The following is a 27,569-nucleotide window of genomic DNA, read 5'->3' as shown; positions in this document are numbered from 1 at the left end:
TCTTATTTTCTCAAATTAGTAAATTTTGTTAGTTTTCTCATATTCATTTATATTTTATGGATTTTCTCACATAAACTTTTATTGATTTTTTCCCTTAGTAATTTTGTACATAAATCATTTAAATTTATAATCATAAAAAAGAAAGAATTTTACACTTTAAGATTATAAAATGATTCTTCAATTTCATAAATATTGTAAAATATTACTATATGATATTAATAAAATCAATTTTAATGTGAAGCCTATTATGATAAAAAAAAATCTATAATAGTAGATGATAACTCTTTGATCTAATATGAAAATATATCATAAAATATTAGTAGTAAAATATGTGCTATGCTCTATAAATCTATTCACTAATTAATTTTTCCATTATCCATTTCTCACGCGAGGCTTTTATGTTGATCTCGTTCAAGTTGTTTCCGCGTCGTTAGCACTGAACACACTCAATAAATTTTAATGGTAATTTGGGCCTCCCATCGTTAAAATTCTAGCTCCGCCACTGGATGTAGCATATACACATGCAGTCGTTTTTACAACTTAAAATTTTAAAGATGAATTAATAATAAAATACTTGGATGGAATGGATATTATTATTTCGTATTTCGTTGGATGATAACACTAAGAAATTAATAATATATGCATGTAATCGTTTTTATAACTTTGGAATTTTAATTTAGTAATAAAAAAATCAATTAGATGTGGATGACTATTATAATTCTATTAGATAATAAGTTTAAGAAATTAAATATATATACATGCATCCTTTTTTATAATTTAGAATTCTAAATTATAAAGTAATTAAAATATTGTTAGTGGAGAATGAGTCCTCAATAGAGATAAAAGAGTTTCCAAAATTAGAAAGTGCATATTCATGTGGAACGGACTAAAAAGGGAAAAATGCATATCAGGGATAGAGGGAGTATATTTTTTTTTACAAAATAGGTAAATAACTAAATTTTGCAATAGTTGTGTGAATAAAATATTCAAGGATCATTCAATTTTTACTAGTATAGGGAAGAACTAGTTGGATGAACCTAGAATAATAAAATACACTAATATATATTTTTTATGTATAGAATATATAGGTAAATAACTAAATTATTCTCTAACAAATTCATGAATAATGAAAGAAAGAAATTGACAAAAGGATGGGATTGCGGATGGCCTAAGAGCATTCATAACGGTGCCCACCGGCGTCTCGGTCTCATCCCGCCGAGACAAGACGTCTGCAAGACACCGTTGCATGTCAAGGGGTTTCGCAAGGGGAGATGCATTTTTCGAGAAAGCGCGCCACCACAACCCCCCCCCCCCCCCCAACACCCCCCCGGCATGCTTTCGTTGAGTCAGTGACGCCCACTTTCAATATTAATTTTTAAGAAACCGAATAAAATTAGCATTTAATAAGAAATTTCCATTTTCCCAAATATCAATGTTCTTCCCCTTTTTTTTAATATTTTAATTTTCGACTTATCCTAAAATCATCTATAAATAACCCATTTATCATATAGTAATTTTTTTCAAGACTAAAAACACAGTATATCTTAATTTCTCACTCATATATTTCTCTGTTCAAATAATCATTTTCAATTGTGCTAATATGGTCGGCTGTGCTAATATGGTCGGCCAACCCAGATGAAAGTTGAGAGCCTCAATCTCAACAACAATAATGTGTTGTCGCTAGATTATCCGACTTCGAGTACCCAAGACTCAGCAACGCCCAACTACCAGAGGCCACGGACTCCAACTAATGACGTTTACTTGACCTCACATGTTGCACATGCCCCACATGCAGTACATGACGCCCTACGGTTCGTCACAATAGTTGTCCCAAATTTAGGAAGATTACGACCAAAATCCCGAATTCAGAATCTGGAATCTGACAACCAATCCAAGAAATTGTTCGAAGTGTGAGTCGCCACTACAGAGGATCCGATTCGTGAGAACCAACATAACCGGAATATTTTTTGGGTGAGGGTGACTGAAAACTACGTTTTGAAATAATGCTTCAGAGTCGACCAAGTGAGCACGGATATTCAAAGATTCTCTGCCATCAAGAGGATTGAAGAAAGGCAGCTCAAAACGGAGTCATTGTGAGACCGGTTATGATGATCTTATAACAAGACACCGGTTCATTTTTAGGATTTAAATTATGTGATTTTTATTTTTAAAAATTTACTCCCTCCGTCCCTGAAAATTTGTCACCTATTTCCTTTTTCGTCAATCCCTAAAAATTTGTCACCTTTCACTTTTATTATTTTTGGTAATGGATCACATATTCCACTAACTCATTCTCACTCACCTTTTATTTTAAAACTAATATATAAAAGTAGGACCCACATGCCACCAACTTTTTCAACTCACTTTCTATTACATTTCTTAAAACTCGTGTCAGGCCAAATGGTGATGAATTTTGGGGGACGGAAGGAGTATATTGTAATTTTTTTAATTTTTTTAATGAATATTTTTTTATTAATCGTATTTTTAATTTAATGAAATGAATTAATGGGATAAAAAAAGTTCAAAGAGTAAATAGTTAACAGAGGAATAGTCGTAGATGTTATCTTTTGAATTAGTGATGGAGTAAAGTGCAATGTAACGCCCATGAATAGTGTAGTTAGTGTTGTGACTAATAATAGGAGAGTACTCCTAAAAAATCCTATTGCCCCAACTCATAGCCCATCTTAAAACAGTACTCAAAAGTTTCGTTATTTAAGTAACACATGCAAGGACTTGATTATTTAAGTAACAAAGGCTTTCTCTCCTATCACAGAATTGGCTAAAATGGCTCTCTCACTCTTGATCGCAATAATTGTATCGATTTTGGCATGGTCTCATTTCTGCCGCCCCAGCCGGAACTTTCCACCGGGGCCATACCAGTTCCCGATCATCGGAAACATCCTCCAGCTAGGGCGGAACCCCCACAAGTCTCTCGCCGACCTCTCCAAAACCTACGGCCCTGTGATGTCTCTCAAGCTCGGTAGCATCAACACCGTCGTCATATCGTCGCCGGATTCTGCCAGACTGGTGCTGCAAGAGCACGACCAAGCCTTCTCCGGCCGCACCATCTCCGCCGCCGCCGAAGCGCACGGCTTCGACAAGATTTCACTCGCACTCATACCGGTTGGAGAGAGGTGGAGAAAACTGCGAAAGCTGTACAGAGAGCAGATGTTCTCGGCGCGGCGCCTCGACGGCGGCGCGGGAGTCCGGCGCGAGAAGGTCCAGAGGCTGATAGATTACTTGCGCAAGTGCAGCGAGAGCGGGCGGGCCGTGGATTTGGGGCAGGCGGCGTTTGTGACGTCGTTTAATCTTATGAGCGCGACTATTTTCTCTGTGGATTTGATTGAATTTGAATCCGGCACAACGCAGCATCTGAAGGAGACGGTCGAGGGCTTGATGACGACTTTGGGGACTCCTAATGTGGCCGACTTTTTCCCGTTTCTCAAGTGGTTGGATCCGCAGAGGATCAAGAAGAGGTCGGAGTTTTACTTGGGGAGATTGCTTGGTGTTTTGGGAGGGATAATTGATGAGAGGTTTGAATCAAGATCTATGGAATTGGAGAGGAAGAATGATTTGTTGGCTGTGATTTTCGATCTCATGGAGGAATCTGATGAGTATGACTTTAACTTCAAGGACATTCGACATCTGTTTGTGGTGGCACCTCTCTCTCTCTAAAATTTGTTTCAATATGATAGTATATTCTAAAAACTTACATGGTTGCACAATTTATATAGGACTTATTTGTGGGAGGATCAGACACGACTCAATCCACAGTAGAATGGGCAATGACAGAACTGCTAGCTAATCCAGAGAAGATGAGTAATGCAAAGAATGAGCTGAAAAGTGTGATTGGAGAGAAGAAGCAAGTTGAAGAATCACACATATCAAGACTCCCATACTTGCAGGCACTGATCAAAGAGACCTTACGGCTCCATCCTCCCGTTCCGTTTCTGGTTCCTCGACAGGTGGATCGCGAGGTCAAGATTGGGGATTACATAATTCCCCAACACTCCCAGGTATTCGTCAACGCTTGGGCTATAGGCAGTGATTCGAGCATCTGGCCCAACCCTACTTCTTTCAAGCCTGAAAGATTCTTAAACAACAATATAGAGTTTAAGGGCCAAGATTTCGAGCTTATTCCATTTGGGTCAGGGAGAAGAATGTGCCCGGGTTTGCCTCTGGCCGATAGAATGTTGTCTCTAATGTTGGGCTCTATGCTTCACAATTTTGAATGGGAAATGGAAGGAGGGGTGAGACCTGACACCACGGATGAGTTCGGAATGGTACTACACAAGGCAGTTCCTCTCAAGGTCATTCCACTTTGTTGTTTCTGAAATCTGGACCTCTTCTTTTACTTGAAAATTTGGATGAGATCTTGGTGTGTCGTATTTTCATCCCTACTTTAATAAAAATAAATTTGGATGATATCTTGGTCATGTGTTGTATCTCCATTCCTACTTTAATAAAAATTTGGTTTGATTTGTTTATAATTCAACGAACATTCACTTAAGTTTGTTAGATTTAAGGAGGTTGGATGATGCATTTCATGTCCAAAAAGAAGGAATGTATAGATCCTCATGCAGTGTGCCAATATGTGATAGTAATTGGTTGCAATTGCAGTAGATCGATCCAGTGCATGAAAATTGGATAATTTATTGACTTCACTCTTTTAATTAGCATGCCACTACGCATGCTCTAATGAGCCTGTATTGTCAAGCCATCATCACAGTAACACTCAGGGGTTTTATTGAAAGACCTGAGTTTACTAAAAATCATTTTTCGACTGCGGTCCATTTTCTCTCTGTATTTTGACATATCTGACCATCTTGTGCCGCTGAAATGATGTTCTCATACGGTCACCTTCTCTGCCGAACAGGTCAAAGGTATCCTTGTGCCGCTGAGATGGTGTTCTCATACGGTCACCTTCTCTGCCCAAAATGCCAGAGGTTTGTGCCGGGAAGGTGGCCACCTTCCACGGCACTGGCGGATCTAAGTGAGGACAAGGGGGTACGAGTGTACCCCTAAAACAAAATGCTAGTAGTGGTGCAGTGGTAAACATGTCACCTTGCCATTTGATAGACCTGGGTTTGAATCCTATGAATGGCACTTTCATATCTTATGCTTTTTCAGTGTCCTTTTTCTCTGTTTTATTTTTAGTTTCTACCAAACTAGTATTTTTTTTTTCTTTCTGTTTTATAACATAGTAAGTGTCCTTTTTCCCTGTTTTATTTTTAGTGTCTACCAAACTAATATTTTATTTTTTTTCTTTTGGTTTTATAACATAGTATGATATTTTTGCCGATGAATTAAATTTTCTATATTTTGTCTTGTAAAATGTTTTAATGTTTTGAATGCATTTAATTTTGTTTATGCTTTTGTTATTGTACATTCAAAAAAATTATAATTAATCAATTTAATTTTCTCTTATAAACATTATTCGATTCGGTTATCATGCATTTATTTTATCTTTATTATTTCTTGATCCTTTGCAAACAATTTAATTTATTTTAATGCATTTTTAAATATAATACTCTTTCTAATGTTTTTACACTTTCATTTTTTCTATTTTGCAAAATGACTAAATTTTACTTAGATAATTAAAAATATGATTTCTTCATAAAAATAATATATGTTGTTGCTACTCCAAATAAATCATTCATATAATATTTTAAATATTCTCATTTTTTATATACTCATAATGAAGTTTATTATCAAGAAAAAATATAAAATGATTAAAACATCAGTCGAATTTTGAAACTCTAAATCGTTATAACTATTTATCGCACTCTCAGATCGGAAATCCTGGATCCGCCACTGTTCCACGGTCACCTTCTCTGTCGTCCGTTCACGGTCAGAGGTATCCCGTGTACACTAGTCCGAGCGGGGACACCACCCTCACTGGGACCCGAATTTGACTTATATATCATCATTCATAATTCACTTGGCCTTAGCCAACAGATAGGTATCATACACAAAACATTTATGGCAAGACAATATCAAATCACGAACATGTGTTCGAGTTTTCATAAAATATAATTTGTATTTTTAGTATAAGAAAGCTCACCTCGTTCGCTAAATTTCCTTAACTTGAAATTCTCCCTCCGACTTTAACTTGCAAAGATAACCTTTTTGGAAACAAAACAATATAATATGATACACTAATCAGTCTTCAAGAAATTCTTAAACTTTAATAGGAATGCATGCCTCAATTAATTCCTTTTTTCTTATTTCACTTATCTTTAAGGAATTTCTCAACCTTATTTATTATTGGATGATTCTTCTTCCACTATTTTCGGGCTTCGATTAAATTGAATCTATGCGTCTTTTACTTAGAAAATCTACTCTTACGCTAGGTAGATTAATCTTTAAGGAATTTCTCAACCTTATTTATTATTGGATGATTCTTCTTCCACTATTTTCGGGTTTCGATTAAATTGGATCTATGCGTCTTTTACTTAGAAAATCTACTCTTACGTTAGGTAGATTATTTTAGCTTAGTTACACCATTAGAATGAATCATATAAAAATATTAATGAGACCTTAATTTAAAACTTAAGCTAAGATTTAAAATTTCCTCCAAACAAATTATAATTTCGAACTGGGCTAAGACTTCCTCTGATTTTCAGCCCAAGTAATTAAGTTTTGAAATTGGGCCTCTCCAATTTATTCACTGCAGCCCCAACTATTTAAAATGGTGTTGGGCTCGAATTTAATTCTTTCATTTGCTTTATTTAGCCCAAGTAGAGAAATTAAAATGTAGCAGCCCAATACCAAAATGACCCAAATATAAATACTCCATTTCATCTCCCTCACACCTAACCTATAGCCCAAACCAAAATGAGAGAAAGTCTCATCCCCCTCTCTACCTACTACTGACCGTCGGCCAGCCTCCCTCCGGCGGTGTTCTCTCCTCCTCTTCTCCCTCTCTCTCCCGTCTCTCCCTCTTTTCTCTCTTTCTCCCTCCCTTCTCTCTCGGCTCTCCCTCTCTCCACCACACCATCGCCGTCTCAGCTCCGCCGCCACGCCACCGCCGTTTCGCCGATCTCCGACAGGTAGGGGTGATCAACAATTGCGTTCATCTATTTTGTCCCTCTCATTTGCTTATTCACCAAGATTTTATTTTATTACTTCTTTTTTTTTTATGCCAAGCTTTGTAAATTAAAATTTTAGATTTGAATGGGATGAAACAGTGACGATTTTCGGAGCGTGGGCTGTCGATTGTCGGCGACGGAGTGTGGTGCGGAATAGGGGCCTCCGGTGATAGGAACAGAGACCGGTATTGCACCGATACGCACTGAACCACTAGAAGGAGAAGAGAGGGAAGAGAGAGAAACAACTTGCATCAATTCATTCACATAATATCTGAATTACAATCATGATCGGTATATATATAACCTCTCATGTCCACGTAAGCAACAATTAACCAACTATAACAACTTCTAACTGACTAACTAACTTGAATCCTTGCCACGTGTGCGTATGGTGATGTAGATTGTCTGGTTTACGTGCTGCATGCACTCTCGTGCACCTCCGCAACAGCTTATTCTTGTTCTCATCTCGCACTTATTTATCTTCTTTCTCTTTCGTGTATCAGAGTGTCGAGCTCGCTGCCGGACGTCTTTCCGGCAGACTCCTATGTTATTTCAAGTTAAGTTCCTATTTTTCTTTGAGAATCTGCCATTTTTATGTTCTTGAAAGCTACAGCAATTCTGCCTACATGCAATATATTCATCCGATGCTAAATTGGTGTTTTTGGGCAGAGGTCATGCCTTGCCTATATGCAATGTTGCAAGATGTGAAATAAAAAGTGAGGTGTTTTATGGTACTCACCTTTTGTGATGTGGAAAAGATTTGCTGACTATGTCTCTTTGTGGCATGAAAAAGGATCTTGTTAGATTGCCTCTTCTTCCTACTTCGTTGGCTGAATACTGTGGGGAGTATTGTTTATGTGGTGTGGGCATGAAAGTGATGGTTGGGGTAAATATATATATATATATATATATATATATATATATATATATATATGGAAACTAAGCAACTTGGCGGACAAATCCTCTTTGTCATAAGATCATAATCTTCTGCCAGCTTATTACTTGCTGTGTCGGCCACTTTTCATTTTTTTATTTTTTATTTTTCTATTTTTATTTTTATGCATTTTACTTACTCTATTAATTTAATGATTTGGGTTTGGTGTAGGAAAAATCCGGTTCAAGCTCGTGGCTGTGGTGTAGGAAAACAGATGGCATCCACATGGCATCCACAGTTATTCCTGATGATGTACCGGACTTTCTTGAAGTACGAACACGACCGTTGAACGGGCTGCGTGAATTTTTCTCTAAGGGCTCGGGTGGTAGCCTTGAAAAGGGAAGAAAATGTAATGTTCATCATCCTTATCATCCGTTTGGTAGCTCTGAAAATAATCTCCCGACCCGGTAATAAAACTCGGGTTTCACACTCACAGCTATTATTATCAGTGTAGGTAGTGTAACTCAATCACAGTGGGAGGCAGGTATAAGGATCGGTGATTTCAGACATGCTCCTGAAAACAAAGTGTTCTCCCAATTTTGCCCTCGTATCCCTCCAATTTGAAGCTTCTCTTCACGGAATTGACATCGTCTTCGTGAGTATTCGGAATCCGAGAAACAATTTTTCATTTGTTCTCTCTGTTTGGTTGTTTAGTTTTCTCATCTGGGAGGCAGGGGAGGAGGGGAGAAGTTGTTGGGTGTGGAACTGGATGAGAAGGGGGATTTGATTGCAACAGCGGCGGCAGAGACGGAGGTGGCGAGAGGAGGAAGGGGTGTTGTTGTCGTGTTGGAGGAGGAGTTATCGAGGGTGTTGAGGCGTTCGCGGAAGCAGGAATGGCCGAATCCGGTGAACTGCTAGATGGGGTGGCAATCGGAGCTAAAGGATGACCGCGGCGGTTGCTGCGACAGCGGCGGTGGATGTGCAGCGGCGGTCCGCCGTCTGCTGCAGAAGTAGAGATTCATTCCAAAATCTAGCAAGGGGCAGTTTAGTCGGAGGCATCTTATTTTCAGCCATGATCCGTTTCAACCAAACACACACAAATTGGGCTGCAGTAGTTTGTTGGGTTGAACCAAACAACCCACAACTCTATCCACCAAATCAAGATAAGCTCATTTCCCACAAAGCCTGATAATTGTTGTATCCGCTACCACCCGCCCCCTAATTGTAATAGATAAAGATTTGATAAATTTGTACAATAGTACTTTAGCAGACTTCGGAGATATGCCGGACATTATAAACTTTTATTTGGTGTTACTTTTTTTTTGTACTTGAAATGTTCGTTTGAGGACGAAGCAACGATTATTTAAAATTCCAAGATCGATTATTATAAACGTAAAGAGCATGTTTTGAATACTACAACAACCACTTATTATTTATCTTTACGCTAATAATAATAATAGTAATAATAAGGTATGAAAGTTCGGATTGTTACATCGCGAGACAGCTCGCCACGCGCCTTGGCGATGTGGCGTGCTCCCGTTCGTGCGTGACGCCCACTCCCCAGCCCGCGAGTGGGCGTCGTTTATATCCGTTGAAAATGTTTTTTTTTTTTTTAAAGATTCAGGAAAAAATCGAAAATTAAAAAAAAAAGATCCCAAAAATATACTATCTGTTTATTGCCGTTTTTTTCAAATTTTAATTTTTTTTCTATTGTTTTAATCCTCCAGTCACTTCTATAAATACCAAATCATTCCCACAAATTATCTACCACAAAAAAAATCTTTATTCTCACTCAAACACTCTCTACATTCTTTATCTCAAAACATTATTTTTCTCTCAAATTTTAATCCATTCATGGATCCATTTGAGCAAATGCATCGAATAATGGAAGAATCGCTAGAAGAATATCGACGTAGGGAGGAGAAGGAAGCCGCAGTGCGTCAAAAGCGACCCCGAAAATACATCCATTGTAACCGGGAGGAAGCCGCCGCAAGGTTAGTACGCGATTACTTTTGTGCGAACCCAGTATGGGGAGATACCTACTTCCGTCGCCGTTTCCGCATGCGCCGGGAGCTTTTCTGCATATCGCAAATACATTGGCGGCCCAGGAAGAGTACTTCCAAGAAGGGTTCGACGCTATTGGTCGTCCCAGTCATACGACGCTCCAGAAATGTACTGCAGCAATCCATCAGCTTGCTACTGAACAAATGACGGATTTGTTCAACGAATACATGCACGTCGGAGAAAGCACTGGGAGACTTTGTTTGATTAACTTCTGCAAAGGCGTCCGGGCAGCCTTCACCGACGAATTTCTGAAGAAGCCAAGCACCGCAGATTGTTAGTTTTTGCTCCGACTTCACGAACAAGTGCACGGATTCCCCGGGATACTCGGCAGCGTCGATTGCATGCATTGGCAATGGAAGAATTGTCATGTGGCGTGGAGGGGGTCATACACGAGCGGCCACAAAGGCACCCACCCCATCGTTATACTCGAGGCCGTTGCCGACTACCGGCTATGGATTTGGCATGCGTATTTCGGGGTCCCCGGATCAACCAACGACGCCAACGTGCTCAGCGCATCCGACCTCTTCAGCGAATTTCTGAATGGTAAAGCATCGGCCATCAACTTCATCGCTTACAACCGCCATTATAAAATAGGGTACTATCTTGCCGACGGCATCTATCAGAAGTGGCCAACTTTCGTGAACACATTCAGCAGCCCGATGAACAAAAAACATGCTCTTTTTGCGCAGAAGCAAGAGGCTGCTCGCAAGGATGTGATAGAGCGTTCGGGGTTCTCCAAGCTCGATTCAACATTATCAAAGCCCCAGCTCGTACGTGGTTTATGGCGAATATGGTCGACATTATGTATACGTGCATAATCTTGCACAACATGATTGTCGCCGACGAAGGACCTGAGGCGGAAAATTGGTTCATTGAAACCCCAGGAAGCTCTACTGCAAGTAGTCCGCCTCGCAGTGGAGTGCATCCGTCTTTGCAAGAGCGGTTATGTGTTTGGGCAAAGACACGTGATTCTACCGCCCACGCCCAACTCCAGGAGGATCTAATGGAGCACATTTGGGCAAAATTTGGCAATCGTTAGATGATCGTCACTAGAGAACTCCTTCTGCTTCTTTGCCTTCATTTTTTTATGATTTGAGTTTTGAGATTTTGAATTTAAGTGTGCAATTTTTAATTTCTAGTATTTTAAATTATGTTCTTTTTTTTAAGGATTTTAAATTGTAATTTTTTTTAATTTAATAAAGTGTGTTTTTATTAATTGAATTTGTTGGAAATAAAAATAAAAAATGAAATTGAATGAATAGTTAAGGGATGAGATGGTTAAGAGATGGAGGGATGCAGGTGTTGTCTCTTAGTTAAGAGATGGGGTGAAAAGTACAGTGGGGCCCATGAATAGTGAAGAGATGAGACGATAAAAGACATGGATACGGATGGTCTAACACTACTTACTCAACCTTTTATCTCACGCTCTCTTACTTTTCCAATTATATATTGAAACTCGTGTCGAACTAAGTGTTCATAATTTTCAAAGACAGAGAGAGTATTAGTTTTATAGTACTCCCTTCATTCCAACTACATTGAGTAATAAAGTAAGAGATGTTGAAGTTTTTTTTAGCTAAAAAAGAAAATTGATCACTCGTGGTGGGACAACTCAAAATGAAAAGTTGATCACTTGTGATGGGACGGATGGAGTAATATTTATCAAACATTAAAACAACAAAAATAAATCAATTAGCAAAAATAAACATTGAAAACACTGAAACACACTCAAAAGACTTCGTTATTTAAGTAACACATGTAAGGACTTTATTACGAAGTAACAAAGGTTTTCTCTCCTATCACAGAATTGGCTAAAATGGCTCTCTCACTCTTGATCGCAATAATTGTATCGATTTTGGCATGGTCTCATTTCCGCCGCCGCAGCCGGAACCTTCCACCGGGGCCATACCCGTTTCCGATCGTCGGAAACATCCTCCAGCTAGGGCGGAACCCGCACAAGTCTCTCGCCGACCTCTCCAAAACCTACGGCCCTGTGATGTCTCTCAAGCTCGGTAGCATCCACACCGTCGTCATATCGTCGCCGGATTCCGCCAGACTGGTGCTGCAAGAGCACGACCTAGCCTTCTCCGGCCGCACCATCCCAGCGGCATCCGAAGCCCACGGCTTCGACAAGATTTCACTCCCACTCATACCGGTTGGAGAGAGGTGGAGAAAACTGCGAAAGCTGTACAGAGAGCAGATGTTCTCGGCACGGCGCCTCGGCGGCGGCGCGGGAGTCCGGCGCGAGAAGGTCCAGAGGCTGATAGATTACTTGCGCAAGTGCAGCGAGAGCGGGCGGGCCGTGGATTTGGGGCAGGCGGCGTTTGTGACGTCGTTTAATCTTATGAGCGCGACTATTTTCTCTGTGGATTTGATTGAGTTTGAATCCGGCGCGACGCAGCAGCTGAAGGAGACGGTCGAGGGCGTGATGATGGCTTTGGGGACTCCGAATGTGGCCGACTTTTTCCCGTTTCTCAAGTGGTTGGATCCGCAGAGGATCAAGAAGAGGTTGGAGTTTTACTTTGGGAGATTGCTTGGTGTTTTGGGAGGGATAGTTGAAGAGAGGTTTGGAGAGGAAGAATGATTTATTGGCTGTGCTTTTCGATCTCATGGATGGATCTGATGAGTATGAATTTAGCTTCAAGGACATTCAACATCTGTTTTTGGTGATACTTCTCTCTCCCTCTCTCTAACATTTGTTTCAATATTATACTCCCTCCATTCCATACTAATAGAGTTACTTTTCTATTTTGGAACGTTCTAAATTAATTGAGTCATTTCTATTTTTGCCAAAAAGTAACTCTCCTTTTTACATTATTCTCTCTCCAACTCTCTTACTTTATTTCTCTTACTTATTTTACCATCTATCTAACACACTATTCTTAAACTCTATGTCGAAAAGAAATGCTTCTATTAACAAGGAACGGAGGGAGCATATTCTAAAAACTTACATGGTTGCACAATTTATATAGGACTTATTTCTGGGAGGAACAGACACAACTCAAAGCACAGTGGAATGGGCAATGACAGAACTGCTAGCTAATCCGGAGAAGATGAATAATGCAAAGAATGAGCTGAAAAGTGTGATTGGAGAGATGAAGCAAGTTGAAGAATCACATATATCAAGACTCCCATACTTGCAGGCACTGATCAAAGAGACCTTACGGCTCCATCCTCCCGTTCCGTTTCTAGTTCCTCGACAGGTGGATCGTGAGGTCAAGATTGGGGATTACATAATTCCCCAACACTCCCAGGTATTCGTCAACGCTTGGGCTATAGGTAGAGATTCGAGCATCTGGCCCAACCCTAGTTTGTTTGAACCTGAAAGATTCTTAAATAACAATATGGGGTTCCAGGGCCAAGATTTCGAGTTTATTCCATTTGGGTCGGGGAGAAGAATGTGCCCAGGTTTGCCTTTGGCTGATAGAATGTTGTCTCTTCTGTTGGGCTCTATACTTCACAATTTTGAATGGGAAATGGATGGAGGGGTGACATATGACACCACGGAGGAGTTCGGAATGACATTGCACAAGGCAGTTCCTCTCAAGGCCATTCCATTTTGTTGTTTCTGAATTCTGGACCTCTTCTTTTACTTTAAAATTTTGGATGTGATCTGGTGTGTCGTATCTCCATCCCTACTTTTATAAAAATAAATTTGGATGAGATCTTGGTCATGTGTTGTATCTCCATCCCAATTTAAATAAAAATTTTGTTTGGTTTGTTTATAATTCAACGAACATCCACTTAAGTTTGTTAGATTTAATGAGGTTGGATGATGCATTTCATGTCCAAAAAGAAGGGATGTATAGATCCACATGCAGTGTGCCAATATGTGATAGGAATTGGTTGCAATTGCAGTAGATCGATCTAGTGCATGAAAATTGGATAATTTATTGACCTCACTCTTTTAATTAGCATGTCACTACGCATGCTCTAAGGAGCCTGAATTGTACTCCCTCCGTATGACAATAAACATCACATTTTGATCTAGTACAGATTTTAAGAAATACTCCTTTTGTCCCATAAAAGATATCACACTTATGGAACAATATAATAATTTAAGATGTTTTGTTTTGTGTATTAGATGAAAAGAGAAAATATAATATTTATATTATTTTGAGAGAGCACTATATCTAAAAATGAAAATGTGAGTGTGACAAATTAAAAAGAAAAATGAGACTATCTTTTATGGGACGGAGGATGTATATAATTGAAAGTGGGTGGAAAAAATTAATAGAATGTGGGTCATATTTTTATATACTTCCTCCATCCCTGAAAAGTACTATGAATTATTTCTTTGCTAGTATGTCCATGAAAAATACGAACTTTCTATTACTCATAGACATCATTTTATTTACAACTAATAGCATTAAACTACATTACTAACGATGTGTAACTCACTCACCACTAAGGCAATCCGCATCGCGTATCTCGATGTTGTCTCATCCCCATCTCGTCGCGATGCTCGTCTGGGAGAGGCGTCTCGCGAGACAGCTCGCCACACGCCTTGGCGACATGGCGTGCTCCAATTCGTGCGTGATGCCCACTCGCCGGCCCGCGAGTGGGCGTCATTTATATCCGTTGAAAATATTTTTTTTTTGTTTTTTTTTTAAATACATGGAAAATTTGAAAATTAAAAAAAAATCCCAAAAATATACTAGCCGTTTATAGCCGTTTTTTTCAAATTTTTAATTTTTTTTTCTATAATTTTTAATCCTCCAATCACTTCTATAAATATCAAATCATTCCAACAAATTATGAAAGTCATGATAATATTACAAGGAACGTCTTTATCAGAATATTTTTGCTTCCCACTTCGGTCAATTAGCAATAATTTTTCTCATCGGGTCCGGGTTACCGTAAAAAAACTCTATATTCTCACTCAAACACTCTACATTCTTCGTCTCAAAACATTATTTTTTTTCCCAAATTTTAATCCATTCATGGATCCATTTGAGCAAATGCATCAAATAATGGAAGAATCGCTAGAAGAAGATTGGCGTAGGGAGGAAGAAGTCGCGGTGCGTCAAAAACGACCCTGAAAATACATCCATCGTAACCGGGAGGAAGCCGCCGCGAGGTTGGTACGCGATTACTTCTGTGAGAACCCGGTATGGGAAGATACCTACTTATGTCTTTTTTATTTTTTTTAAAGATTTTAATTTATGTGTTCTATTTTATTGTTTTTAGGATTTTAAATTGTACTCCCTCCGTCCATGAATAAGAGTCCCGTTTTTTCATTTTGGTTCGTCCACGAATAAGAGTCCCGGTTCATAATTACCATAAATGGTAAAGAGACCCCACATTCCACTAACTCATTCCACTCACATATCATTTAAAACTAATATATACAAGTGGGACCCCTATTCCACTAACTTTCTTCCACCCACTTTTCTTAACATTTCTTAAAACCCGCGCCATTTAGAAATGGGACTCTTAATCGTGGACGGAGGGTGTAATTTTTTTTATTTAATAAAATGTGTTTTTATTAATTGAATTTGTTGGAAATAAAAATAAAAAATGAAATCGAATGAATAGATAAGGGATGAGATGGTTAAGAAATGGAGGGATGCAAGTGTTGTCTCTCAGTTAAGAGATGGGGTGAAAAGTACAGTGGGGCCCATGAATAGTGAAGAGATGAGACGGTTAAGTGACGGATAAGAGACATGGATGCGGATGGCCTAACACTACTTACATTACCTTTTATCTCGCGCTCTCTTGCTTTACCAATCATACATTGAAACTCGTGTCGAACTAAGTTTCATACTTTTCAAAGACAGAGAGAGTATTAGTTTTATAGTACTTCCTTCATTCCAACTAAATTGAGTTAAAACTTTTTGTCACGAAAAATAAGAAATTGCGTTGAAGAGTAAGAGAAATGAAGAGAGAGTAAATTAAATGATAGAATATAGTAAGAGTGATGGAATATTTTGTTTTTTATCATAAAAGAAAATTACTCAATTTTGTTGGGACATAAAGAATAATAATTGTAAGATGATGAATTAGTGGTATTTGAGGTCTATTAATAAAAATAAGTGTGACAAGTATTGATAGACGAAATGTAAAGGGAAACTAAATAGAATTAAGACAGACGGGGGAGTAGTTAATTAACTTTAATGACAAAAACGTCAAGGGAAAAGTTAAAAACATTTTATGTTTGACGGAGTAAAAAAAGTTTGGCAGCAAGAAACGTGATAGTGTAAAAAGTGACAAGATCATTCACTACTCTACGTTTCTTGTTGGAAGATCATTGTATCACGTTTAAAATCTAATGCCAAGATCTTGACAATATCATGAATCATACTTTAATTTTTTTTTATTATTATTACCATCATTAGGAGATAAAAATTCATAATAGTTTGATAGTAATAACGTAGAGTAGGGAAACAAGAAACGTGACAGACCGACTGTTGAGTACAAATCTATCCCACATCGAAATCTAAGGAAAGTTGGAATGTATATATAATTTCTATACAACCCTGATTAGTTTAAGGTTTTTTCGGAGTGACTCAAAAATAAATCCGTGTGAACTTGATCCAAAGCGGACCATATCAAACTAATACTATCAACGCCGACAATCCTGGCAAGACATATGTGGACCTCTCAAATAATAATAATAATAATAAAATAATAAAAAAGGCAAAAATAATTCAAACTAATACTGTCAACGTGATAGGGTTTAAGTTCCCTATCGAGCGATTTGTAGAGCACGCGAAGATTGAACCGAAAGAAATCGATAATTCCCTAGTTGAAGTTCTAGGGTTTTGGAACAAGAATGAGAAAAGAAGTATTTTATTTCTTAATTCTCAATAATAATAATCTGTGGAGTTCTAGTATTTATAGAATGCATAACCATAGACTCTAATAATATCTTGCAAGATATTGCAAGATACGTGCCAAAATAATATAACAAAATAAGGCAAAATAGTGCAATAAAATAAGGGAAATAAAATAAGAAAACATAATAGTCTTGGACGGCAAGTCATGGCATCTTCGGTGACTCGACTTCTACTTCTGGCGGCAGCTCGGAGTCCCTATCAACTCCCCCGCCGATGAAAATCGCCTTGCCCTCAAGGCGGAGGTCAAGAAAATGCTGCAGCGATGTATCTGCGCAATTAAAGGGAACCATATGATTTTCAGTCGTCGAATTGGCCAAGCAACTGGACCTTACTGCTGATTCAACTTTTTTAGTAGCATTGGAATGCCATATAAGAGAAATAGCAGCAGTTGTAGAGCTGAGGCTGAAAACATGAGAATAATTCACATCAATCGGCGACGCCAAATGTTGAAACTGTGAGTATTTATAGGACCCTCCGAGTGACATTAATGGAACACTAGCAAGATTGTTAAACTGCTTCTTTCTACCAATATCATAGTCAGAAATATGATATAGGCCAGCTTCCTTAGCAATATTGGGAACTTCCGCAAAACAACCAGACTGCAATGTGCAACCAACAAATATGGAAAAACCAAAGCTGACAAAGGGTGCCTTCGCAACCAAATTTCCATCGCTCCCACAAAATATCTTACTCATACTCTTACACAATGCAACGACACCTCCAAAGTAAATATTATCACCTAAATTTACTGCACCAGCATCGAACTTAGTTTTCCACACACCTTTGGAAAGCATCACCAAGCGCCTAGCATCCACCACCGCCGAACTTAATTTTTCCACAAGTTCGTCGTTAGCATCAGCCTCCTCTGCTCCATCAAAATCATAAGCAACAAAATGAGAAGCATCTTCACTCCTCCTCATGAATCTTTTCTTCTGAATCAGACATAAATCCCCCAAGGCTGACAAACCCATATCAGTTTCATCAACACTAAACACTTTCAGCTGTGAATAGCTCTCCCTGTGAACAAGCATGGCCCTCATAGCTTCGGACCCTCTGCCATATTCCTTTAAAAAATACACCTCCTTGTTCTTGATCGAATGGCTCCTCATGTGACCCGAAAGAGCCCTAGAAGAGAAAATTTCCACGCCACCCTCTGTGCCGGAGTTCACAATCACCATCTTTGCAATAAAGGTGTACTTCTTATCTAAAATCCTAAAGGATTTCGCCATATTCCACAGTTTGTAGCTACTGTCATCCTGATTACCATCTTCAAATTCCTCTACATTGATAATTTCTTTGTAGATGGCATCAATGGTGGATTGATTGATGCATCTCTCCATCAGCTGCTGCTCGTCACCAACCGCATCGCCACACCTTTGGTTGATGAATCTATCACGCGGTGGTATAGTGCGGGCATCGCCATATAGAGCAAGGAGACCTGCTGCGCTGCCAGAGACCCCTCGAATATGCCTTACCTCAACCTGTAAATTGCCGTCATCCATCTCGCAATTTGGGAGTGGCAAATCGGCATCCACACTCCAATTGGTAGACGATTTTGGAGTACCAATACAATGGAATGGACCAACATCATTTATTGCATCCATATCAAAATCAATTTCATTAGAAGATATATTGTTCGATTCAAGATTCATGTTCAAACTCCAATTGCTAGTAATTGGCTTGTAACTACTCTTATTAGCAAATATATCGGTAGACGCCACATTCAACGGATGAGTACCAAATTGACTGTCAACAATTACATGTGAAACTTCCTCGTCTGACTCCACAGCAAATTGACGGCCTCCTAATTGTTTTTCATCGTCTACTTCCTTATTTAATTCCGAGTCACCTGTATCATCAAAATCAACGACTTTCTGATTCGTAAGCCAACGAGGATGACTACTGAATGCAGCTTGGATAGCTTTTTGATTGGGTGGATCCCTTGCGTTCTCTGCCGGAACTGAAACAACCAGAGATGAAGGGCCGGTCTCACATAATGAGAATTCAGGTTGGTTCACCCTGTTAAAAACCGGAACAATGTCCTCATCTAAGTCATCTTCACTATTACTGCTATCATTGGACGAAACATCACACCCCTCTGTGAAATTCGATTCTTCGTCGATAGGCAGGGTGGAATCGATCGGAGCAAGCGGAGTCGGATCAACCGAGGCAGGCGGAGGTCGAAAGACACCGACTGAGGACGTCTGTGATAGGCTTGCTACTCTCCCGCCGTAGTCTTCATATAAATAGGGGTCAAATTGTTGTTTAACTGCCAACAAAAAATCATCCCAACCCTTTCCGGCATTACTATCCGTCCAGTTTGCCATCCAGTCTGACGCCGGTGGATCGAACAAGTATTTAGTAAGGTATAGGCGATCAGATAGAGGTGTGTAGCAATGGTTGTAGTACCTCTGTATATTACGAATCCACTCGATGACGTTCTCACCATCGAAACGAGGAGCATCAAATTTAGGGCGAGGGAAGGCCATAGGCATCACTCCTGTCGGCGGTTGTGTGAGCGATGGAGGCAATCTCCACCCGCTTGTGTTCGAAGGAAAAGCCGGTGAGTTAGGCGGTTCGATCGTAGCTTTGTTGCTCGTGTAATCCTCATCGAAATTTGGGTCAAAACGATGCTTGACTGCTATCAAAAAATCATTCTAGCCCTTTCCCGTGTTGTCTTCCTTCCAATATGTTGCCCAATCGGACGCCGGTGGGTCAAATAAGAACGTGACAAGATAGAGGCGATCAGATTCTGGAGTATAAGAGTGATCGAAGTACCTCTGGATCTTGTGAATCCAATTAGAAGCATCCTCACCTGTGAAACGAGGCGGCTTCATGCGAGGGCGGGGACTGGACTTCAGAGTCGTGGTCGGCGGTGCTGTAGTCTGAGATGGCGGTGGCTTCCACACATGCTTCGCTGCCGACGTCTCCATAATCGAGCGATCTGGCGGTTCTTTATGTTTTTCTACAGGAACGTTTCTGCTATAACCCAGGAATTCCAGCTTCCTAACAATTGATTCAGAACCAAAAAACTTTGGCGAGGGTGGGGGCTTCGACACCATCAAATCTGGTGCCATGGTTATCGTTTGTTGAGGGAGAAGAGTAGTTGATGCCATGGTTATCGTGTGTTGAGGGAGAAGAGTAGTCAATGGAAGCACCAATTGATAGGGTTTAAGTTCCCTATCGAGCGATTTGTAGAGCACGCGAAGATTGAACCGAAAGAAATCGATAATTCCCTAGTTGAAGTTCTAGGGTTTTGGAACAAGAATGAGAAAAGAAGTATTTTATTTCTTAATTCTCAATAATAATAATCTGTGGAGTTCTAGTATTTATAGAATGCATAACCATAGACTCTAATAATATCTTGCAAGATATTGCAAGATACGTGCCAAAATAATATAACAAAATAAGGCAAAATAGTGCAATAAAATAAGGGAAATAAAATAAGAAAACATAATAGTCTTGGACGGCAAGTCATGGCATCTTCGGTGACTCGACTTCTACTTCTGGCGGCAGCTCGGAGTCCCTATCACAACGCCGACAATCCTGACAAGACATATGTGGACCTCTCAAATAATAATAATAAAATAATAAAAAAAGGCAAAAATAATAAGAGTTCAGTGCGACCAATAAAAAGTACAATCACATTAAAATTCAACTTCCAAAATAACCTAATTAAATCCCAGAACCGACTATTTTAAGTTAAATCCAGAAAAGGAATCGGAAACCAAAAGGCAAAGTATCACAAATCCAAAAATCCTAGATTTTAAAACCAATTAGGATATTAATGTCAATTAACATTAAATTGGTTTTAATCAACTTTTAAAAAATATCTTAAAACTTTAAATGCATATAATTATCTTGATTTATATTATTATTTCTTCGCACAACATATATTGTTAAAACTTTAAATGCATATAATTATCTTGATTTATATTATTTCTTCGCACAACATATATTGTTAGTGACACGACGAAGGAGTTTGGAATGGCGTTGCATAAGGCAGTCCCCCTCAAGGCTATTCCAGTTTACTGTTAATGAGTTGGCTCACTCTTGTACAGATGGAGTTGTAGATGGGATGGTGAACCAATTCTTTTGGATGCTATTGAACGCTTGTTTATTCGCCATGTAATATGATTTTGTTATTTTAATTCTTCTTATTAAAATGCAAACTATTGAACATTAGTCTTTTACATTATGCCTATGAATCATACTTTAATTTGTTTAATCTTACCAACATTGTACAGATGGAGTTGTAGATGGGATGGTGAACCAATTCTTTTGGATGCTATTGAACGCTTGTTTATTCGCCATGTAATATGATTTTGTTATTTTAATTCTTCTTATTAAAATGCAAACTATTGAACATTAGTCTTTTACATTATGCCTATGAATCATACTTTAATTTGTTTAATCTTACCAACATTAGGAGATATAAATTGATAATAGTTTGATAGTACTTCTTCCGTCCCTGAAAATTTGTCACGTATTTCCTTTTTTGTTTCTTTCCTAAAATTTGTCACATTTCACTTTTACTATTTTTAGTAATGGACCCCATATTCCACTAACTCATTCTCACTCACATTTTATTAGTATAAAACTTAGGACTCACATGCCACTAACTTTTTCAACTCACTTTCTATTACTCCCTCCGTCCCGGAGTATTAGACTCACTTCTTTTGGGCACATGATTTAAGGAATTGATATTTAAATAATTAAAGTGGAGAGAGTAAAGTATGAGAGAGGGAAAAAGTAGGGGAGAGAAGAGAGAAAAAAGTAGGTGGAGAATAAAATAAGATAGATGCCTTTTGCTAAAAAAGGAAATGAGTCTAATATGTTGGGACATCCCAAAAAGGAAAGTTGGTCTAATACCTTGAGACGGAGGAGTACATTCTTAAAATTCGTGCCGAGTCAAACGGTGACAAATTCTGGGGGACGGAGGGAGTAATAACTAATAACGTAGAGTAGTGAAACAAGAAACGTGACAAGCCAACATATGTGTACGTCTCAAATCCAAATAAGTGGATAACAATAAAATTAAAAGGCAAAAATAATAAGAATTAAGTGCGACTAGATAGAAAAGTGCAATCACACTAAAATTCAACTTCCAAATAACCTAATTAAATCCCAGAACAGATTATTTTAAGTTATAGAAAAGGAATCGGAAACCAAAAGGCAAAGTATCACAAATCCAAAAATCCTAGATTTTAAAACCCTTCACTAGCAAAACGTTGGTTCAGACCATCATTTTTAAGAAACAAGGTTGTCGTTGAGCGACAATGAAGCAAGTTGGTCGGCAGGGCCGCCAGCCTGCTGAACATTCCTCAGGACATCCATTGCCTCGGAGACCTTTGATTTCAAAGCATCAGGCGACTCAAGCAAATGAAGAACCTCGGTCTTGTCCATCTCCAGAAGCATCCCTGTAACCTTCGCAGCATGCTCGTGCTCAAGTTGATCAACAAGTGGGTACAAGTTCTCACCCAACATCTGTTAAGACTATGAACATTATATACACTATACAAGATAAGAAACAAATACAATTTGTACACTATGGGCAAACTGCTTACCGTCCTCTGTTGTTCAGGTGTTGCATTTGCAAGGGAAGAAGCCAAAGCAGAAATTGGTATAGGCTGTGGAATAGCAGCATCGCGAGGAAGTATGCCAGCCATGTCATATGGAACAGGAAGCACTCCACCAGCAACACCAGGAATGGGTGCATCTGGCACATTACGACCAGCAGGGTACCTATACATCCTTGCCCTTGGTATCATCTGAACAAAATAATACATCAAGATCAGCAAAATACTTAATCACACATGATTAAAAACTTTAGTAAGTTGAGTAGAACCTGCTGTTGCATCATTGGCACAGGTTGCTGATTTTGTTGCCCTGGACCTCCTCGTCTGCCACCTGGTCGTTGGCCCTGCTGACCCTGTTGGACTAGTGGCACAAAGGAATATGGCACGGGAGCACCCCCAGGACGTAGTCCAGGAACAAGCTGCTGCTGATAACCAAAGCCAGCCTAAACCATTTTGCAAATATTAGAATTATCAAATGATGATAGCAAACAACAGATGATGCATATCGAATACAGCATGTGGCTTCAAATAATATAAAAGGATGATTACACTGAAAAACTACTTACCAAAATTGCACCCTGTTCAATTATAAAATGAAAATTTCACAGCTAAAAATACATATAGAACATAACAAACTCGGAGAATGTCACCTGAGGAGGAATAATAGCAGGGGCTTGCCCATAAAATAGCTGCTGCCCCATACCAGGTGCACCAGGAGCATACATAGGCATACGAGGAGCCATAGAAGGTGGCATTGCTACAGGCCTCATTTGCAAATATTGGGCCTAGACATAAGTCACATAACACAGTTTTCAGAACAAATGATGAAGTCATTATATGAGAAAACTTGAAGCATATATGCAAACACTAAGAATCAATTGTAGTATATTGACAAGGTTTCAAAACTAGATCTGAGCAAATAATTCAAAAATAGTTAACAGAGGGCAGGTATACCCTGGCTTGGATGTTTGTGAGCACGTGTTTTAACTTTATATGAACTTGGAGATTAAAAAAACAGCTCAGTAGAGGAATAAGTATGTTGACAAATCCTAATTATATTCTGATCGGAAGAAATTGTGACTTCATAGTCAGATTAGCACAAGACCAAGCCCCCATGTCCTACTGTACATTTCATCATTATCCAGCATTGTAAAATTGCTTAGGATATAAATCTAGCCAATCAAATAATCTAACAGAATGTAGTCTGGGTGACAATTTTAAGTACTGAAAATGAATAGTAGAAACAAGCAAAGCATAGGGTTATATCTAAGACGACTCATAGCAGACTACAGTTTTCAACAGCAAGTCTACAGCATAATAAGATACACTATCTGTGACAAAATCAGCATGAGTATGAAGTATCTGCAATGGCAATAATATTTTACTGTAATAGAAATCAAATAGGCACTTAGAGGTCCATCTACAAGGCAGGTAATTTGGCTCTCCTGTCTTTCTTGAAAAATAAAAATCCCGTACCTGTAATTTGGCTCTCCTGTCTTCCTTGCGCTGTGCCAAGGCAACATAAAGAGGCTTGCTAATTAAAATTTTCCCATTCATTTCAGCAAGCTAACAATAAAAAACCAATAAATAATTAGTTCCAGCACAACATATTAAGAATTCATCTAAAAACTCATCACAACAGTATTAACTTACAGCTCGGGAAGCTTCTTCTGGTGTTGAAAAGGCAACAAATCCAGAACCTCTGCTTATCCCACTAGGATCACGCATAACCTGCACCCAAATCATAATCACTCAGTAATAGGATAAAATAGGTATCACAAGGTGAAAAAAAATATGTTATTTGTATCCCCTGTAAATAATGAATGTTTAATACCTTACAAGAGGTGATGGTACCAAAACCTGAAAATAGTTCTCTCAGTTTGTCATCATCAATGCTATCATCTATGTTTTTAACATATAAATTAACTCCAGGAAATTTGTCAACAGTTTCTCTGGTAGTCTGCTCAAACCGACTTTTAAGTTCCTGCTCTCTCTCCGACTTCTTCTGGGCTTTCCCAACATACCATTCCTTGTCATCAAATTTCTTTCCATTAAGAGCTTCAACAGCCTTGGCAGCATCATCAGCCTGCTCAAAATTGACAAATCCAAAACATCTCGACTTTCCATCAGCATCCCTCATCACTACTGCACTAGTGATTACACCGTATTCACCAAAAGTTGTTTTTAGATCATCATCTGTAGCGGACTCAGCTAGATTTTTCACAAACACGTTGTTGAACTTGGCATTTTCCTGGGTAGTAGTCCTCTCTTGCTTACGTTGGAAATGCCCAACATAGACTTGCTTATCATTTATGAGCATACCATTTAACTTATCGATAGCACTTTGTGCGGCTTCTTCAGTATCAAATTGCACAAATCCATAACCCTTAGATTGACCATGGGTGTCTGTTGCTATCTTGCACGAAAGGATGTTCCCAAAACTAGAGAAAGTGTCATGCAGTGCTTTGTTATCAATGGATTTGTCCAAATTCTGCAAAAGAGTGTTCATTAGCATGTACATAAAAAAATATTGGTGAAAAACCAATAAAAAACAGCTTAAATATTAAAACATCAGATATGCAGATAACCCAATGACAACTAAGGAATGAAACAGCAGTGGACTTCTCCATGTCAACATAATTGTTAGATTGGTAGAAATTCTGTGCACCACATAGTCATTATCATAATAGCAAAAAATAAGATCTAAGGTCAACTATAAAAGATGCAGTTAACAGAGAATAATCAGGTATGATAGAGCCACTCATCAGATCCTCTTAAAACAAAGACTAGAAACAGAGGCTATATTAATGAAGGAGACAAACCAATCACAATGTGACTGAACAAGACTGGACAATTACCTTGATAAAGATATTGGCCATTCCACTTTTTCTAACACTTGGGTCTCGGTGAGAATACATGACGCGGATTGGCTTGCTATTGAGAGGGGTGAAGTTCAATAATTCCAAAGCTCTTGCAGCTGTTACCATGGTTGACAAAATATTACAATTAGACAATGTTCAATCGCAGCCTTTTGTCTAGGTAGAAAAGAGTAGCGCAGAAAGCATAGGAAAAAAATTATCTGATCTTTAAAGTAATGAGAGCAAAATGATAGAAAATGAAACTTCTTGGTAACCAAACAAATGAAAGAAACCTGCAAAATTATGGTCCACATACATCCTACAAGCTATTCGACATGGCAATGAAACAACAAAGAGAGAATCTATTATCATTGTTGAAAGTCATCACTATCTTCCAATAAAAGCCAAAACGAGCATATAAAGCTTAAGCATTTTATGCAGCATTAATTCAGCAATATTCAAAAGCGATGAGTTATGGAGTATTACAAATAAGAATAGAGTTGCCACACAAGTCTTGGACCTTATCACATTGACACTATTCATTTGTAATTTTGTATTACGAATACACCATCTACATTCCAATTACCAAGCTGTTCTCTCAAAATTAACAACACATACTGTCATTCTATTAATGCATTTGAGTTTGAATTTCATTCAATTAATCATAATCAAAAGCATCACAACCTTGCTTACTGAAGCAGGTACGGGTGTGTGCATGCAAAGAAAGAAACCAAAACTAAGCAATTGATGATACAAATAAAAAAGAATTCGGAAATGCTAACCATCCTGGGGGTTGCTATAGTTGACATAACCATAGCCAAGACTGCGGTGAGAGCCAGTATCGCGGCAAACCCTAACCGAAACAACCTGCCCAACCGAATTGAACAGATCGTAAAGCTGCGAGTCCGTTACGTTGAAATCCAAGTCCCCGACATAGAGAGATGTCGCCTGAAACTGTCCTTCCGGGGCGGTACCACCAGACGCCGCCGCGACTCCATTGGGGGTCGGCGCTGCCGAATTCGGATGTTGCACCTGCGCCATTACTTGAATTTCAGGTAGATTATCGATTTTACTTTATACTTCTCGTCGTTATTAATTCGAGAGAATTGACAGAGAAAAAAGCAAAGGCTGGGAGTGAAAAACAGGTAACTTTTTTTGGGTTTCGGGTAGGTAAAATTGGGGATAATTTGGGATAGAATAGAAAGCTTTAGAGAGAGAAAATTTTTGGTGTTTTTTGGGAGGGCAATGATCTGCACCGCACTCGGTTTAAACAGTAAACTGTGACGTATAAATACGAAAGGAACCCTAGTTGAAGGAAAGTGACGAAATCGCAGCCGTTGAATCTGATGAAGTGTGTGACGTCGTCATATTTTCCACTTGAGAAAATTGCGGTATTTACCTGAAAATAAATTACTCCCTCCCTCCCATAAAAATTGAGACAAAACTTTTTGGTATGGAGATTAAGAATTTATATTAAATAAATAGAAGAGATGAAAAAAAGTAGGAAAGATAAGAGAGAGTAAAGTAAATAATGAAATAAAGTAAAAGTGATTAGATGTTTTGTCTTTTGTTAAAAAAGGAAATGACTCAACTTTGTTGGGACAGACTAAAAAGGAATACGACTCAACTTTTATGGGACGGAGGAAGTAAATGCTACTCCCTCCGTCCGCGCATAGGAGTCCCATTTGTTTCCGGCACGGGTTTTAGAGCATCCGCAATGGTGCTTAGGCCAGCCATTCTCTCCCCTGCCACGTCAGCAACACTAAAAAATCCACCTGCCACATCAGATTTAGGCCAGCCATAGGCCAGCCGCAATAAAAATAATTCAAAATATACTACATTTACGGAATTAAAATTACGATTAAAATACGGAATTAAATTTACGACACATATACGGGAAAAATAATCCATTCCATTAAAAAAAAGTACAAAGATTTAAAAAAAAGTACATGATTTTTTTTTAAAAAAAAAGGGCTTCAACACACGAGCCCCGCCACTGTCTACTCCTCATCGCCGTCGTCGTCGTCCTCGCCGTCGCCGCCGCCGCCGCTGCTGCCGCCGCCGTGGTATCTGAGCCCACGTCGGAACCCCCTAGCCGTGCCCTCGCGATCTCCAAATCAACACGCATTCTCTCGAGCATCTCGTGAAGAATCATCTTCTCCGTGGGGTCAGTGGCGTTCTTCCACTCTTGGAAGACCTTGTACATCTGAGCCCGCGTTTGGTTACGCGAATGGAGAGTGTACTCGAGTGGGACGGGTGGGAGGGCG

The 27,569-nt window shown here is 38.9% G+C and overlaps 2 protein-coding genes, 1 long non-coding RNA gene and 1 pseudogene across 4 annotated transcripts; 3 read left to right on the top strand and 1 right to left on the bottom strand.

Moving 5' to 3' along the window:
• The first annotated feature begins 2,771 nt into the window (after positions 1–2,771).
• Positions 2,772–4,490, top strand: LOC125192328 (ferruginol synthase-like). Its single transcript, XM_048089871.2, has 2 exons — positions 2,772–3,654; positions 3,735–4,490. Exons 1-2 carry the CDS (start codon positions 2,785–2,787, stop codon positions 4,332–4,334), a joined length of 1,470 nt encoding a protein of 489 aa, XP_047945828.1. The 5' UTR covers positions 2,772–2,784; the 3' UTR covers positions 4,335–4,490.
• Positions 4,491–7,208: 2,718 nt separating this feature from the next.
• Positions 7,209–9,279, top strand: LOC125192330 (uncharacterized). 2 transcript variants are annotated; one of them, XR_007171362.2, is made up of 4 exons: positions 7,209–7,647; positions 8,197–8,374; positions 8,475–8,620; positions 8,700–9,279. It is a non-coding gene; the product is annotated as an uncharacterized LOC125192330 (long non-coding RNA). The 2 variants fall into 2 exon arrangements; XR_016129110.1 differs by having other exon boundaries at positions 8,475–9,279.
• A 2,552-nt stretch (positions 9,280–11,831) lies between these two features.
• On the top strand, positions 11,832–13,636 carry LOC125194753 (ferruginol synthase-like; annotated as a pseudogene).
• Positions 13,637–21,916: 8,280 nt separating this feature from the next.
• On the bottom strand, positions 21,917–26,605 carry LOC125192327 (polyadenylate-binding protein 2-like). The gene is made up of 9 exons (XM_048089869.2): positions 26,085–26,605; positions 25,303–25,421; positions 24,279–24,935; positions 24,098–24,175; positions 23,921–24,010; positions 23,095–23,229; positions 22,714–22,887; positions 22,433–22,636; positions 21,917–22,352 (listed from the first exon to the last, which is right to left on the bottom strand). Exons 1-9 carry the CDS (start codon positions 26,341–26,343, stop codon positions 22,116–22,118), a joined length of 1,953 nt encoding a protein of 650 aa, XP_047945826.1. The 5' UTR covers positions 26,344–26,605; the 3' UTR covers positions 21,917–22,115.
• Between the last annotated feature and the right edge of the window lie 964 nt (positions 26,606–27,569).

This window comes from Salvia hispanica, chromosome 4 (assembly GCF_029641045.1).
Source record: "Salvia hispanica isolate PSC_SH4W2 chromosome 4, Shi_PSC_v1, whole genome shotgun sequence".
NCBI classification, from domain to species: domain Eukaryota; kingdom Viridiplantae; phylum Streptophyta; class Magnoliopsida; order Lamiales; family Lamiaceae; genus Salvia; species Salvia hispanica.
This window is presented reverse-complemented; position numbering and strand designations above follow the sequence as displayed.